Consider the following 17,138-nt stretch of genomic DNA (forward strand, 5'->3'; position numbering starts at 1 on the left):
CTATCAATATATTGTAAACGTATGTAAATTTATTTTAAATGTAAACTTAAGTTAATAAATAATAAATATTTTTTAAATTGTAAACAATTCTGACCAACTTAATATAAAAAAAAATAATAATGTTACTTTATTGTATGTTTGATGGTAATGAAGTATATAAAAAATTTTAAAAAATAGTAATTTGCACCATTAAAAGTACATGAACGGATTAATATTTTAATTTTATTTCTATTTTTTTATCGGTTATTTATTTCTTCTCTCTATAGTTATCTTTTGCAGTATAAAAGATATAACGCGCGTCCTCGTGCAGACCGAGCCACACTTAAAAAATAGCAAAATGAAAAGTGGAGAATGTTGATCGAAAACCAAATAGACAGAACATCATTAACTGTGCGAATAACGAAGTTGTCGGTGCTCTTTGTGGAGCCAAAAACAGGAAGTTTTCTTGCAGAGATTCCACAGCAACACAGTGATTAACAGTGTGATGGCTTCAGATTCTGCCCTTGTTCACGAATATGACGTTGTGATAGTCGGTGCTGGCATCATTGGCTTGACCATTGCTCGCCACTTCCTCATCTCTTCCGACCTCTCCGTCGCCATTATTGATAAGAAAGTCCCTTGTTCTGGTGCCACTGGTGCAGGTATACCAATTTCCTTCATCTCTTATTTGCAATACAAGAAGAAGGATTTCGATTATCAATAATTTTATGTGTTAATTACAGAAATGGATAAAAATTTTAAAAATTATTGAAATGAAAAATTCGCATCACACTACTTCCGTTAAAATTTAATTATATTAAAATTTTCAATTAAATTATCATTTTTACACAATTTATTCACACTAAAATTTATCAACTTATCATAACTTAATCAATCATATTTGTCTTTATTTATTTTAATAATTTTTTAAAATTTTACTCATTTTATAATAAAACAATCAAGATATCGTGCTCACTATCTAACTAAAATAAAGTCTTCTACTATATTAGAATGTTAATCATATTAAAAAAATAACTTTAATTTTAAATTAATTTTTTAAAAGTAACTTATAAATTCATTCCCTTGTATCTCATAATAATTTAGGTTTTATCTTTAAATCAACATTAAATTTTAACATGATATTTTTTAAATACCAAATTTTACCAAAAATATGGCTACATGTAACATATGACAAAGTCCGACGTTGACTGGTGGTAAATGTCACCATCAATCCACACAATAAAAATTGCCTTTTGTTGAAATTGTAAAGTTGTCAAAAGATCAGAAGGACCGATGAAGTGTTTTTTCAAATTTTTTTTTTCTTAAGTAACTGATTACGTACTTAAAACCTTCATTAAGATATTTTACTTTTTTTTTACACATTTATGTTATATTATGTATGATTGATATTCTAAAATATATTATATGGTTATTTTTTATTATTGAGTTGGTTTTTTTGGGTTTATATTTATTGTTTATTTTTAGATACTTGAGTATGAGTTTTCTTATGATAGAATTTATAAAGGGTCCGTGTACAAAACTTATTTAATAATATTCTTTAAAATTGTTGAAAAATTAATTCTTATGCATGTTTTTATATAATTTTTTTAAACATATGTAATAATTTTCTTTGCTCTATCGAATTTCATAAAATAATTCCTGTGATATAATTCATGATTAATCCTTACGTTATAATTATTGGGTTAAAAAATAATTTTTAAGTAATTCAACCCATTTATGGCATATGTAAGCATTGGTAGAATAACAGTAAGTGTAGACCAGTATCCACACTGTCTGCATTTGCATGTCTTGGAATAAAAGCCCATAATAGGTCCTCATATGTACCTCCTATACTTTTATTTCTATACTTCGCATATAAATGTTCTGTATTTAAACTTGAAAAAGTAGTTATAAAATATAACTATTTATGAGATATGTAATATAAAAATATGGAAATATTGTAACATAATGAACTAAAAGTAGAATTTTTTTATAAACGATCTCAAGAAATAAATGAGATTGCTGCTATCTCTATTTATAGACAATAAAAAGTGATTTACAACGAAAAAATGGTTTATAATTCAGTTTTGTTTTTATCAATGTGAAAGAACTATGTTGGTAATTGAATATATAAAAGTGTGATTGTGCATGTATTATATGAAGAAATTTATGCATGTATAGGTATTTTTATTCACCTTTCACTTGTCATATCATATATATTTTGAAAAATAATCATTATATCTATGTTTCTTCATTGAAAAAAAAAGAGTCCTGAACAGTGGTCATGAGCTTTTCCAACGGTATACTGATAGATTTGAGGTGGTTTTAGGACAGGGATATCTGTGGATGATATACAAAACCCCTGGGAGTGTTATATGGGATCTTTCTCAGAGGAGCCATCAACTTTGGAAGATGCTGGCACAGAGCCTAGAAGAGGAAGGCTTGGATCCTATGGTGGAGTTGGGTTGGAAAAAATGTGGTATATACCTCCATCTTTCTATCCCTGCAATTTGGAAGGGAGACATGCAAATTTATCTCGCAGAATTTGAAGCTGCATATAAATTTTGCATCATCTTTAAGTTGGGTTAAAGTAATTATTATAAGTACTCATTTATTCAATAGATACTGTGTTGTGTAGGTGAAGCGAAAAGTGAACTAAAAGTTTTTTTTGGATGTTTCAGACCTAACTTATTTTAATTAGATGAGGAATAAATGATAAAGAAAACAAAACCAATCAGATGGTAAATTGAAAAGAAATTGTCAAATTCTAACACTTTTCTTTCAGATGTTTGTTCAATACTTCAAGTCTTAGATATTAATTCAAACTTGCCTTTTGGAAGAGCCTTTGTCATTATATATGTTAACTGTTCTTCAGAATTGCTATGCTCTAATAATTGTTCTTCGCTCTAATAAGATTTCTTCTTCTAATTTCTCTGTTTCCCTAATTGCATGATATTTAACATGGTTCGTGTGATTTTCCCATTTGACATATAGAGTGACTTTATTCTCGCTCGGTGTAAAGCCTTGTTTCCAAAGGTAACCACCAATTCTAATGTACTATGTTCTTGGAGCTTGTTTCAAATTGGACAAAGCATTTTGAAGTTTGTATAGTTTTTCATCATTGATTTGAAATTCCTCTAGTTGTTTTACAAAAAAAATCATCCTCAACAAATCATTTAGGAAGATTGGCTTGACATAAAAATGGAAAATTTTCCAATCCAGCTTTGCAACTAAGGTTGTCAACAACCTTATATATCACGTCTAGCCACATGAGTAAACATATTAGGATAATCTATTTCATTCTGTTGAAAATACCCTTAAACCACCAATCTGGCATTGGGTTTGTTTACAAATCCATCAGAGTTTACTTTGGTTCTTTAAACCCACCTTACCAATCACCTTTATGTTTTGGACCTGTTCATGAGTTGCCATGTCTATTCTTCTTAATCATATGTATCTCCTTTTGCATGACAGTAAATTCTTCACTTTTAGCAGTCTTAGCATAGTCAACAGTCTCGATCGAAGCTCTGTTGCATCTTGCATAGACATCTTATGATGATCTAATGGCCCTAATAGGTGCTTCAGAATCATCGTCTTTCAGTGTCTTAAATTTAGAACTTGCATTCTCTTCTTAAATTTCAAACTCTCTTTGTTCTTCCATGAAACTCCTCCTTCAACTGATCCCTAGCTTCCTTGATAGTTTGTAGAGTAACAATCTTTATGAAAATATTACATGTAATGTTGCTTGTATGATAATATGACATGTAATGTTGCTTGTATGACGACAAGTGTTTTTCCTTCCTTTGTCATTTCCTTAATGTGACTTTTGAGATGTATTATTGTTAGGTTTTCAAGTAATGGAATTTGAATACTACCATTTTTAATTATATCCCACAAACTTTGAGCTTTCAAGTAAGTCCTCATCTTTGCAACTCACATGAAAGTTCTCACGAAAAGTGGTAGGTGAAGGTAACAAACTATTGAAAGCTATTTTTTGTTTTGAAGTTTTCTGTTTGGAGGTTTTTTGTATGTGGTTTCTCTCTCTGAATTTTTGGCTTTAATTTTCTCTCAAAGTTCCTCTGAGAACATTTAAGCTCTTGATACCGGTGGAATACAAGTTAGACAAAGATGGAGAAGAAAATGTTTATACTAGAATATAATGTTTCACAACTACAAAAAAAAAAAACTACCGTCAAATTAACTCCAATAGTTACTTTTGTAGGCCTACAAAGCCATGCTTTTAATTTTATAAGAAATAATCATTACAAGTGCTCTCATCTCATCTACTCAACAGGTAGTGTGTTGTAAATACAAAGAGTAAACTATACATATCCTCATACTTTATGAAAAGCGATTTGTTTTCATCAAATGAGCTATAACTGAAAAAGAAAATAACCATTAGATAGTAAACCCACTTTTGTAGTTTGTCACATTGAAGAAATATTCTCAAGTTCTAACATATAAGTATATTTAGTTTTGTAGGGAGTATTTTAAATTCCTTTTGTTTCATAGCATGCATCAATGACACAAACGTTCTGTGAAGTGTAGGGAACATTGTTCAAAGCCATTCCCTCTCCTATCTAGAAGATCATTTAGCGAAAGGAAGGACTTGCACCTTGGTGCATCTTTAGCTTCTATCTTTTGGTGCCATGATGCTACATACCTTAACATTTCCTAAAACCACTTTTTTGACATCAGAGAACCACTAATTTGTATGTAAGAAGGGAGGTCACTTTCTGTAGATCTGCATGTGTAATTCTCTGGGTTAAGAATGATAGAAATTATTATATATGCTATCGTATGGTTGTGAGCTTGAGATGCTAATTGGTTGCGATGGTTTATCCTGAAGCAGTTAAGGTGTGTTAGTTGATCCTTAATCTTCAATGAGTGTCATATGCAGTAAGCATGAGGCATTGATATTTATAATCATAAAAATCTAGGCCTCTTTTCCCAACAAATCATAACAATGGTGTGACATATCTTTTGATCTACAGGGAGCATATTAATTGGTAGAACTGAAGAAGAATCAGACATGCTAAAAGGGAGGGTGAAAATTTTTTGTGAAGCTGGGTTGAAAGCAGAGTATCTAAGTAGCAGTGAATTGATTAAAAAGGAACCTGATCTGTTGGTGGACAGATATAGTGCAGCTGCATTTCTACCAGAAGACTGCCAATTCGATGCTCGTCGGACTGTTGCATATATTGAAAAGGTTTTGTATTCTTGGTTCATTTCTTGCAACTTCTAAATAATTATTCATGTTTACATTTGTCTTTCTACCATACACTTGCAACATAGCCGGTATATGACTTCGAACTTACAGTTGCAAATTTACTGCTGTTGTGTAGACTAACAGGAAATTTGCAGCAAAAGGAAGATATACAGAATTTTACAATGACCCAGTGGAACGTTTCATCAGGTTTAATTTTTTCCCATTTTTGGGTTGTACTAACTCTGGCACTGAAAGCAGTGGTCGGGAAACAAATTTCGTTGACTTGCTTGGTATCATTTTGAGGTCAGGTCAGATATCAATGGGGAGATCAAAGCTGTTCAGACTTCCAACAATACAATATACAGCAAGAAAGTAGTCATAGTTGCAGCTGGTTGTTGGACTGGTTCTTTGATGCAAGACTTATTTAGAAATTGGGAAATGGATTTACATGTTCCGGTAAAACCTAGAAAGGTGTGTTTTATATACTGATTGAATCCTTGATCACACACTCTGGTACACTTTAGTTTGTAAATTGAATTGAGTTGTCACAGTTTTTGGAATTTTCTTTCCTAACAAATAACAATCCATTCTGTTCTTTCTTGAAACTAAAGGAATTTGATGTATTTATAAGAAAATGATAAAAAATGGTAAGAAGAAAAGATGTTTCTTATTTCTCTTATATGTATATTACATTAGTCATGTATAGGAAATATATAGGGAGTTTCTCTCTCCCAAATTACAATCTAATTAGGTAGGATACTAATCATGAGATTCTATAATTATTAAATTAATTGCATATAATTGGGTACAATATCGTCAAATATTGCATACAATAATTGCATATAATTTTATAATTATTATTTCCTTAATACTCCCCTCAAGTTGGTAGGTGAAGATCAAGAACCCCCAACTTGTGTCGTAGCGTCAAAAATCGTTCCTTGCCCAATGCCTTCGTAAAAATATCTGCGAGCTGATACTGTGTCGGTACATATGAAGGACTGATTATCCCAGCTTGTAATTTTTCTCGCACAATGTGGCAGTCTATCTCAATGTGTTTTGTGCGTTCATGAAATACTGGGTTTGCTGCTATATGTAATGCCGCTTGATTGTCACAGAAAAGTTGAACTGGCAAGTTACATGGCACCTTTAAATCCTGCAACAGATATCGCAACCAAACTATCTCCAAACAAGTATTGGCCATTGCGCGGTATTCTGCTTCCGCTGATGATCTTGATACGTTTGTCTGTTTTTTTGACGATAATAGATGAACCAAGAAAAATGCAATATCCAGATACTGATCTCCGAGTTGTCTGACAACCTCCCCAGTCTGAGTCGCAATAAGCTGTCAATGTCATATTGTTTTCGGATGGCAATAACAATCCTTGTCCTGGTGATCCTTTGATGTACTTTAGGACTCGAATTGCGGCATCCCAATGAGGTTTCCGTGGATCCTGTATATATTGACTTAGGGTCCGAACCGAAAATGCTATGTCAGGCCGAGTAACCGTGAGGTATATCAGTCGTCCCACGAGTCGCCTGTATTTGACTGGATCCTTTAATAACTCTCCATCGTCTGGTGTGAGTTTTAGGTATTGTTCCATTGGAAATTTGTCTGGACGAGCACCTGTGAGTCCCGTATCCTGCAAAATATCAAGCGCATATTTTCTTTGGGACATGTAAATACCAGCTTTGGAACGGGAAAATTCAATCCCTAGAAAATATTTTAGGTCTCCAAGATCTTTAATGCGAAATTGTTGTAATAAACAATCTTTAACACGCTGAATTTCTGTCAAATCATTTCCTGTCAGAAGAATATCATCCACATAAATCAAAAGGGCAGTAAATGATGAGTTATTCTGTCTTGTGAATAGAGAGTAATCTGTCTTGGACTGTTGAAATCCTACAGATTTAATCACATGAGAAAATGTTGAAAACCATGTTCGAGATGCTTGTTTGAGACCATAAAGGGATTTGTTGAGTCGACATACAATGTTCTCCCCCTGTCGATGATGTCCGGGTGGCAAGTCCATGTAAATAATTTCATGCAATGTGCCATGTAAGAAGGCATTTTGCACATCTAGCTGGTGAGTAAACCAATTTCTGGCTGCTGCAATGGTGAGGAGACACCTCAAAGTTGTTAATTTTGCTGTTGGTGAAAAAGTTTCAGAATAGTCGACACCTTCAATCTGAGTGTACCCCTTTGCGACAAGGCGCGCCTTATATCTGTCGACGCTACCATCTGAGTTGTACTTTATTTTATAAACCCATTTGCATCCGATGGGTTTCTGTCCAGCGGGTAACGATGTCAAGGTCCACGTTTGATTTAGCTGCAAGGCGGAAAGCTCTTCGTCCATTGCTTTTTGCCAATTTGGATCAAGGATAGCTTGAGCATAAGTGTGAGGTTCTTTGGTGGCTGTGATGTTAGCAAGATATGCACTATGTGTAGAAGAAAATCGTGAATTAGAAAGAAAATGATGCATAGGATACCTGGTTCCATTCTGTCGGTCTTGGGTAGTGGTCGAATGATTGGCTTGGGATCCCGTTACGTAGTCTTGAAGCCAGGAAGGTTGGGTTGATGTGCGACTGGATCGTCGAACAGGAAGGTCGGTTGGAGAAGGTTTGGTAATGGGTGCTAAACTTCTTGGCATGGGAGAAGAAGGTTGGTCTAATGCAGGTTCAGGTGTATTATGACGAGTAGGAGAAGAAGGTTGGTTTGATGGAGGTTCAGGTGCATTGTGACGAGTAGGAGAAGAGGGTTGGTTTGATGGAGGTTCAGGTGTATTGTGACGAGTAGGAGAAAAAGGTTGGTTTGATGGAGGTTCAGGTGCATTGTGATGAGTAAGAGAAGAAGGTTGATCGAGTGAATGTTGGACAGGAGTGGGTAAGTCAATGTCAATAGTGGGCAAAATACCTTGTAATGGAGGTGAGGATTGTGTCTGTGACTGTTAGCAGAATGGGAAAACACTTTCATGGAAGATGACATCCCGACTTGTAAAAAAAATGCCTGCATCTATATCAAATAATTTGTATGCTTTTTGACTGTGAGGATAACCAATGAAGATGCATTGTCGGGCACGCGGATCAAATTTTTGCTTAGGTGAAACAACAGTTGCGTAACAAAGGCAACCAAAAGTTTTTAGGTGAGAAAGTGAAGGTGGTTGATTATATAGTAGCTCAAAAGGTGATTTATTTTTTAGTAAAGGTGATGGCAAGCGATTAATGATATATGTGGCGGTTAAAACGCATTCTCCCCAAAATTCTAATGGTAAATTGGACTGAAATAGGAGGGCTCGTGCTGTGTTTAAAACATGTCTATGTTTGCGTTCTACTACCCCATTTTGTTGAGGAGTGTAAACGCAAGTGCGTTGACATTCAATACCTTTTTTGAGAAAAAAATCATACATTGAAATAAATTCCAGTCCATTGTCAACGCGGATGGTTTTAATAGATGCCTGAAATTGATTTTGTGCAAATGTAATGAATGACTCTAAGAGATGTTGGGTTTCAGATTTGTGATTCATAAGAAATAGCCAAGTACATCTAGTATAGTCATCGACTATAGTGAGAAAAAAACGTTTTCCAAAATGAGTTGGGGTTTTATGAGGACCCCAAATGTCACAATGCAATAGATTAAATGGAGAATGAGATTTTATTGTGCTTAAAGGAAAGGGTAGCCTTGTCTGTTTAGCTTTGGGACAAATACTACAATGATTATGAATGGGAATGAGATTTTTACTGATAGGGATAGGTAGTAGGGAAGATACAAGTTGTAGACACGCTGGAGAAGGATGTCCAAGGCGCTTATGCCATAAATCAGGATCGGTCGATATTTGAGATGCGTGGGCTTGGTTTGGAAGAGGGGACATGTAGTATAAGCCTGCGTGTTGTTTACCCGAGCCAATCATCCTCCCCGTAGCCAAGTCCTGTAAAACGCAACCATGTGGAGTAAAAACGACACAACAATTTAGTGAACTGGTTATCTTACTAATGGACATGAGATTTAAATTAAAAGAAGGAACACAAAGAACATCTTTGAGAGTGATTTTGTCATTGAATTTAATTGTGCCTGTAGATGAGATGGGCGCAGTTGAGCCTGTGGGCAGATTAACATTTGAAATAAATGATGATGAAGTGTGTGTGAAAAATTGGGAATCAGATGCAATGTGATGGGTTGCTCCGCTATCCAAAATCCATGGTTTCGTAAAAGCAGAATTAGAAGAGGAGTTATGGGCAAGCAGACCTGCAGAGCTAACAAGTCACTTTTACCGTTATTGTTGAGCGAGTAAATAGCCTTTGCCAATTGTTGAATTTGTTCGGCACTGAAGTGTTGTACGAGGTTTCTATCGGACTCGTTACTGATGCCTTCTTTGCCAGACATGATTTTTTATTTAGGGGATAAAAATGGAGAGGCTGTCAGGGCACCAAGATCGGTGCTCTGATACCATATAAGAAAATGATAAAAAATGGTAAGAAGAAAAGATGTTTCTTATTTCTCTTATATGTATATTACATTAGTCATGTATAGGAAATATATAGGGAGTTTCTCTCTCCCAAATTACAATCTAAATAGGTAGGATACTAATCATGAGATTCTATAATTATTAAATTAATTGCATATAATTGGGTACAATATCGTCAAATATTGCATACAATAATTGTATATAATTTTATAATTATTATTTCCTTAATAGTATTGTTTTTTACATTATTGTATTGTCTAATATTTTTTTCATTTCATCAAGCTCATATTTTTGGGTTTCATCAACCTCTTGTTTACTTTAGCTTTCAGTTTAGAGCCTCTATTTTTGGGTTTGCTGCTTCCACTTTAGTCTTTTCTTTGGGTATGCTTAGATAAACTTCTTTATTTGAATGTGTAAAAGTTCTTTTATATAACTTCTTCAAAATCAATTTTTTTACTTATGTCTATAAGTTAGTTTTAATTTATAGAGAAACTTATTTTACTTATTTTTTTCTTATTTTTATTTCCTAGAAACACTTTTCAAGAAGTTTAAAAAAGCAGACCCTTTATAAATCTTAAAATAAATTTTGTTAAGTCCGAGTATGAAATTACCATTAGCAGCAGCCCGTATATTTTGAGCATGTTTTGCTGATTGCATTACCAATGGCTTCTTCTTTCTGTGATCTTTTGCATGTCCAAAATTTAGTTAGGTAAGAATGATTGGCGGGTCTAGTGGAAGGAGGTAATTTTGTTGTTGAACTAAGAGGCTGCTGGGTTTAGTATAAATAGGTCATGTTTGTATGCAGTATGGTTTCTGTTGAGTCTTTTTTGTGTTTGAGAGGTGAATTTTCCTTCTTTGCTTGGTTTCTTGATATGGTATCATCCTGCTTAGAGAGGAACATAATGCTAGTTTATTATTTGACCACATGTTTATGCAAATGTAGCAGCCATATCTTGAGTAAATTACATTAAAATGTGCAGAATGATTTAAGTTGACCAAGTTATTTTGTTGTTAGGTTGATTCCTATATTCCTTTTATACATTCTTCTGTTTGGTGTGAAGGGCCATCTACTCGTGCTTGAGAATTTCAACTCCCTTCAATTGAATCATGGCTTGATGGAAGCAGGTTATCTCAACCATCCAACAATTTCTGATGTAGAATCGTCCGATCCTGAACAAAACTTATCTGTTTCAATGACAGCAAATACAGATGCAGCAGGGAATCTTCTACTTGGTAAACTTCTTTTCCATGACCCATATACATCAGATGATTGCATATGCTGCTTTTGAGTTCTAACTATAATTTATTTTGAATAATCATTTTTATTTAAAAGAATTTCCTATCAAACAGTGTCTATGGTGCTGTTATTCAATGACTTGGTTTCCTCTTTATTATACCCCTCATGGCTTCATTTGCATATACAAGATGGTATTTTGCTGTTTATTGGGGAACAATGTATTGGAGTTATTGAATTGTTCAGATGAGCATATTTGGATTGAAAAGTCTTATCTTTTGCCTCAACATAACCAACCTGTTATGATTTTCTTAATAAACAGCTATCTAGTTTTCATGAAACAGATCAACTTTTGCACTTGATGCAAATGCTTCTTTATTGGTTTAGAATTTTAGCATTTCTTTTCCTTCTTTCAAACCAAAATCTTGTCTACTATCAAAAGGGAGTAGCCGTGAATTTGTTGGTTTCAACACCGATTTGGATGAGTCTGTGGTAAGTCACATATGGAAGAAAGCTGGAGAATTCTTTCCGAAGTTGCAAGCGCTTTCCCTTTCAGATCTAAGTGCAATTAGAAAAGTGAGAACAGGATTACGACCTTATAGTGAGTCACAATATCTCTTTGTATTTACATTTCCAAAATCTATGAACACACAGAGATCATGTTATATTTGATTTGCATAATCTTATCTTTGTCAGTGCCTGATGGGAAGCCAGTGATAGGGCCTGTCCCTGGCTTGTCAAATGTGTTCCTTGCAGCTGGACACGAAGGGTGTGGGCTTTCAATGGTCAGTTCTCACTTCTCAGTTATACTAAATTTTTATGAATGTTCTGAGAAACTATGTATAAACACTTAATTATATTTTCCTTAACTTCAAAGTAATTTGTAAGTTAGTTTATATGAATTTCTTCAAAACCTGTTTCTTAACTCAAATATAAGTTGATCTTAACTCTGAATAAACATTTACATAATTTTGTTCTGATTATGGAGAAATTATTTCAGGCTCTGGGAACTGCTGAAATGATAGTTGATATGGTGCTGGGATATCCAGAAAAAGTTGATAGCACTGCTTTTTCTGTGAATAAAGTTGGTTAAAATTTGCTGAACTTATAAGTAATGGCTTAGAATGTGAAGGAATACGGCCACTTGGAATTCTTATACATCATTTCTGAGTGAGTTGTGTTGTTTTCTTGATGAAGACACTGGTGACTTATCATTATTATTTGTGAACATCACAACTTTCTTTTATTTTCAGACATTAACCCTCTTTCCAAAGAAACTAATAACCATATGAAAGATATTCTATAATAGAATTAGATTAAATTATACTTTTGTTCTCTAACTTCTTTAACTTCTAAAATTTTCATTTTAATATTTTAAGACTACTTTAAAATTAGCTAAAAGTTGAAACGTAAAGCTAAAATTATTTGATAAAGTTAACTTAATAATAAATTAATTGTAAAGTTTTTCTTTAGTTTTTTATATAATTAATTTTAATATTTATTTTAAAATTGCTTTAGTAATAATTTAGTTGACTTAAAAGCTTATAAATATAATTTTATTCTCTCTGTCACTCACTAATTATTTTCATATTTTTTTTAAAAATTTACTAACTTTGAGCATGAAAGAATATTTTACGGATAGATCTGTACTTCATCAACAAAAATCGGTAGCTCTTAGAAAAGATCGACTCATCAAATGTTAAGTGATCCTTTCAAACGGTTCCAACTCAATCTTAATAAAAAATAAACTATAATATTTACTATTATTTTTTATTACCGATATTTAGTCCTTATTGATTTTATGAAGTACTAGTAAAAACATTTGTGAACATGAGAAAAAACTTATTAACGTCTAATTAGCAGCGCAAAATTACACTACAATAATAACAGTAGTGACAATTTTAAATTATTAACACAACTTTTTTAAGTGATTATGATCCACCCAAACTACTCAAGTGGACACTAAGTTTTCTAGGTATTTTCATAGTGATTTTACTGATAACATTCTATCCACTCAAACACCTTATTGGCTTCATCATCTTATCACGAAAATCGCGATCACTTCCAATTTCATAAGTCAACGAAACATGACAATGACTCCTGCATCGTCCACTAATCATGGTGTGCACAAGTCAGAAATGTCTGCTACAAAATTCAACGTTCCACTATGACCCACATTCGTTTTTCTTCATAAGAAGCACTTAGCTCAGCGAAAATGGTAAAATAAATATGTATTCCTCATACAAAGCCATGTTCTTATTGTTCCTATGCACTTGGGGTGCAAAAGCTGTTGACCCTTTAGGTGAATTCTGCAATAGAAACACCAACATCAGCAATGGAGGAAAACTATCTGCCAATATTGATAAAGTATTGGGTGAAGTAGCCCTCAAAACTCCCTCCACTGGTTTCGTTGCCACCACTTATGGAAAAGGCCGAGACCAAGTGTATGCATTGGGTCAGTGTAGGGGAGATGTCAGCACTGAAGATTGCTCCAGTTGTATTCAAGATGCCACAAAGCAAATCCTTCAACGCTGTCCAAACCAAGCTGATGCAAGGATTTGGTATGACTATTGCTTTCTAAGGTTCAACAACAAGAGTTTCTTTGGTGAGGTTGACACATCTTTTGGTATATTCTATTTCAATGTTGAAAATGTAACTGACCCTGAAGCTTTTAACGAGGAGCTTGGGGCTCTCATGAATCACATTAGGGCACAAGCTGTGGTGCCTAAAGAGGAAGGGCTTGGGAAGGGAAAATCTGTGTTGTCCCCATTTGTGACACTCTATGCATTGGTGCAATGCACAAGGGACTTGTCCCAAATATCCTGTGCTCAGTGTTTGGCTATTGCAGTGAACAGCTTCTCCAACTTTTGCAGCAACCGTAAAGGGTGTAGAGTGCTATACAGTTCTTGCTATGTTCGATATGAACTCTACCCTTTTTTCTTCCCACTTGATTCTAACAAAACAGGACCTTCCAATGCAGTAAGACTCAGCGTTTATACTTAAAATACCATTCTATTATGCCAAAACTCTGTTCTTGGTTGCTACCAAACCTTTCATCTTTAACATGCAACTTGCATTTTGAAAAACTTTGAATCTATGATATATTAAAGCATAGGGCGGAAAGTTTGCCTTAATGGTGAAATTCAATTTATTTCCTATGGATTTGGGTAAAAAAGTTATTACTTAGATTTAAATAAATTGTGTTCATGGCTAACAACTTTATTTCACTAAAACTGTTTTAAGTCTACACAATTTCATTTAATCGAAGAATGAGTCTTTATAAAGACGATCTCCTAATAATTGTGAAGTCGTGACTAAATCTTCATGACTTTGTTATGATTTGTTTAGTTATCAAAAATCAATTTACGAAGTTAATTGAAATTGTTCTAACTTTAAATGATTTTGATTTGAAGAAATTATAAAGAAGTCGTAAATTTTGTGGACAACTTCAATCGTAAAGAAGTCATGCATGTCTTACGCAACTCCAAATAATCTTAAAAATTTAGCTCAACGAAATCATGCGTGAACAACTTTTTCATACGATGGTATATGTAAAAGAATTTTTTTGCTGTGTGCCTAATCGATTTCGGATATTTATTGTTAATTCCATACCATTAACTACATTTCAAACCCTGAAACAAATATTTAATAATTATAACAAATAAACAAATATAAAAGTTTATGTATTACTATGGAACTTCACATCTTAACTACAGTGATACCTCAAGTAACAACAATCATCTGTCATCATATAAAAAAATATTGTTAATAAAATAAAAAGAATATGAAAAAAGTAAATCAAAATTTATATGTTAACAAAAACGATACATAAATAGACTATACTTATTTACAAAGAATTCTAATAATAGACTATATGAAAATCTATTATACCAATAAAATGATTCTATATGAATAAATCCTAAATTAGCCAATTTAATATTTCAACAATATTTTTATTCTTTTTTCATTTTATAAAAATAATTATATAGTTCTTTTCAACAACTTATTCCTTTAAAAAGAAATGTCAGTTTTGCTGATTTTTTTTATTTTTATTTTTTATAGTTCTTTCCGTTAACTACTATTCAATTACATAAATTAATAATAATTAATAATAATTTCAAGATTGTACTCATTTGGATATATTATATTATGTAATATTTGTCACCAATGTTTGATAAACAAGTGGTTTTGACAAATTACACAATCTTATACGTATAATTCATGAACCCATTAAACCACGAACACAACTTCTTCATAGTTAGAGTCGTCCACCAAATTCACGACTTATTTATAATTTCTTTCAACCAAAATCGTTTAAAGCTAAAATAATTTTAATTAATTTTATAAATTATTTTTTGATAATTAAACATAAGGGTTTGTCACAATTTTATAATTATTATCAAATATTTTTGTCTGTAAAAACTTTTTCTTTATGATTAAATGAAATCATCGGGCTTGAAATGATTTTGTTACCTACACACGACTTACAAATATATTTTTACCCAAATTCATAATAAATAAATAGAATTGCATAATTAACTTAAATTTACCGCATTGTCTCAATCGTTGGTCGATTATATAGTCCAAAAGCTTTGTATGTTAGGTAAGTAAACATGTCACATCTTTTATGTTCTCATTTACAATTTTTTTTTCGAACGGAGTTTGAATCAAGAGAATTATTGAACCTTTTTTTCGTTCAGTCAGCCTACACCTCACTCCTTCCTCTCGAATGAACTCCTGACACTCTTGCTCTTTCACTCCTTCTCTCTGTGAACTCCAGGTTCTGTGATCTTTCATTATTGGGCATGATTAAGGATTTAATATGTAATTAAGAATGCAGTATTTAATGCTTAACCTTTGATTTCTTTTGCTTGGGCGTGATGGTCTCGGTCGACCTCGATTGGATGTTGGACTTTGACTTGATCGTACAGACTAACCGCTTGCCCCATAGGCTCAAGGATGTTGAATCCAAAGAGTCTTTGTGATGGTTGAGCTTTCCGAGGCGAGATGTGACATTGGCAGTGCCAGACGCGTAATGATTACTAGGGTTTTTGGCACCATTTGATGTGGGTCGTTGGATTAAAGGGGATTTAACGGTTAAGATGAAATGGACATTCGCTCTCCCTCTCTCATCGAGGGCTATAAATAGTGGTCCCCCACTGATCCTTCTCATTGCTACTTCGCTCTGACTTCTGAACCCCAATCATTATGGCAAGGTGTTTTCCCTTCATCCTGAGAGGTTAGTCATGTCTTCCCCTATCTCTTCGTCTTCTTCTTCTCCTAATTCCTCCACGACTGAGCCTTTGTCGGTTGGGGCAATTCAAACATTGCCCCGTGGAGACTTCTGTGAAGGTCAATGATCCGTAGGACGACCGGGCAGACCTTGCCTGAAGAGTCATCTCATCGTTCGAGATTTGACTGGGTTGATCCCAAGGTGACTGAGTTCATCTATTGAAGTCGGATGCTGCTGATGACATCTTGGCAATTGATTATTATCGATCGACCGACACCACTTGTATGGGTCGAGCTACCTTAGAGGGTCCATTTTTCTTTGTTTATTCCTGCCACTTCTCAGACCTGCACGTCGCTTTACCTTTTGATGATTTCATGATGGGTGTCATCCGGGCACTCAACGTTGCTTCTTCACATCTCCATCCAAACACATGGCCCTCCAAACCTTTCGACTTATATGTGACATGTTTCGTCTTTGTCCAACTCCTTCCACCTTCCTCCATTATTACCATCCCACCCGACCGACCCTATTAGATGGTTATCCCTTGTCAATTTGTCATAGTATGAGGGTGCTAGTTTCTATCCACTTTATGCTCTTACGTGGGAGGCACTATTATTGTACGTTTGTGTTTCTCTTGTTATTCCTATTAATGGTAAGCTTGGTTTTATTATCATTTTTATTGCACTCTATTTGTATCTTCTGGAATGTTTGTTGTTTTTTGTGTTAGTTTGCAATAATGGAGAATTGTTTTTTATTTCAAGGAGGAGAGACTATTTAGGTAATGACTTTAGGGATAAACTTGACAGAAGGAATTTATGTTCTCGAAGGTACTCACCAACTCAAGATGCAAGAGGCCACTAGAGCATCCGTGGTCAGACACAACAACTTTATATTTCCAGTCTTCAACTTCATCTTCACAGCCATTGCACGATTGTGTGCATCACGTCTCATATCCACACGATTACACCCACCTTTCTTCTCTGCCCATTCAAATGCAAGTAGAACCAAGAAGTTCCCGTTCAC

General features: G+C 33.9%; 2 protein-coding genes across 3 annotated transcripts; both read left to right on the top strand.

Moving 5' to 3' along the window:
- Window positions 1-308: 308 nt before the first annotated feature.
- Window positions 309-12,128, top strand: LOC137824219 (uncharacterized). 2 transcript variants are annotated; one of them, XM_068629751.1, is made up of 10 exons: window positions 314-641; window positions 2,309-2,458; window positions 4,528-4,878; window positions 4,974-5,188; window positions 5,325-5,395; window positions 5,497-5,659; window positions 10,710-10,881; window positions 11,325-11,483; window positions 11,579-11,667; window positions 11,883-12,128. In XM_068629751.1, exons 3-10 carry the CDS (start codon window positions 4,863-4,865, stop codon window positions 11,973-11,975), a joined length of 978 nt encoding a protein of 325 aa, XP_068485852.1. In that variant the 5' UTR covers window positions 314-641; window positions 2,309-2,458; window positions 4,528-4,862; the 3' UTR covers window positions 11,976-12,128. The 2 variants fall into 2 exon arrangements, with proteins under 2 accessions (XP_068485851.1, XP_068485852.1); XM_068629750.1 differs by lacking the exon at window positions 4,528-4,878 and having other exon boundaries at window positions 309-641.
- An 808-nt stretch (window positions 12,129-12,936) lies between these two features.
- LOC137824220 (cysteine-rich repeat secretory protein 55-like) lies at window positions 12,937-13,968 on the top strand. The gene has a single exon (XM_068629752.1). The coding sequence runs from the start codon at window positions 13,112-13,114 to the stop codon at window positions 13,883-13,885; it is 774 nt and encodes a 257-aa protein (XP_068485853.1). The 5' UTR covers window positions 12,937-13,111; the 3' UTR covers window positions 13,886-13,968.
- Window positions 13,969-17,138: the final 3,170 nt, after the last annotated feature.

This window comes from Phaseolus vulgaris, chromosome 8, assembly GCF_000499845.2.
Source record: "Phaseolus vulgaris cultivar G19833 chromosome 8, P. vulgaris v2.0, whole genome shotgun sequence".
NCBI classification, from domain to species: domain Eukaryota; kingdom Viridiplantae; phylum Streptophyta; class Magnoliopsida; order Fabales; family Fabaceae; genus Phaseolus; species Phaseolus vulgaris.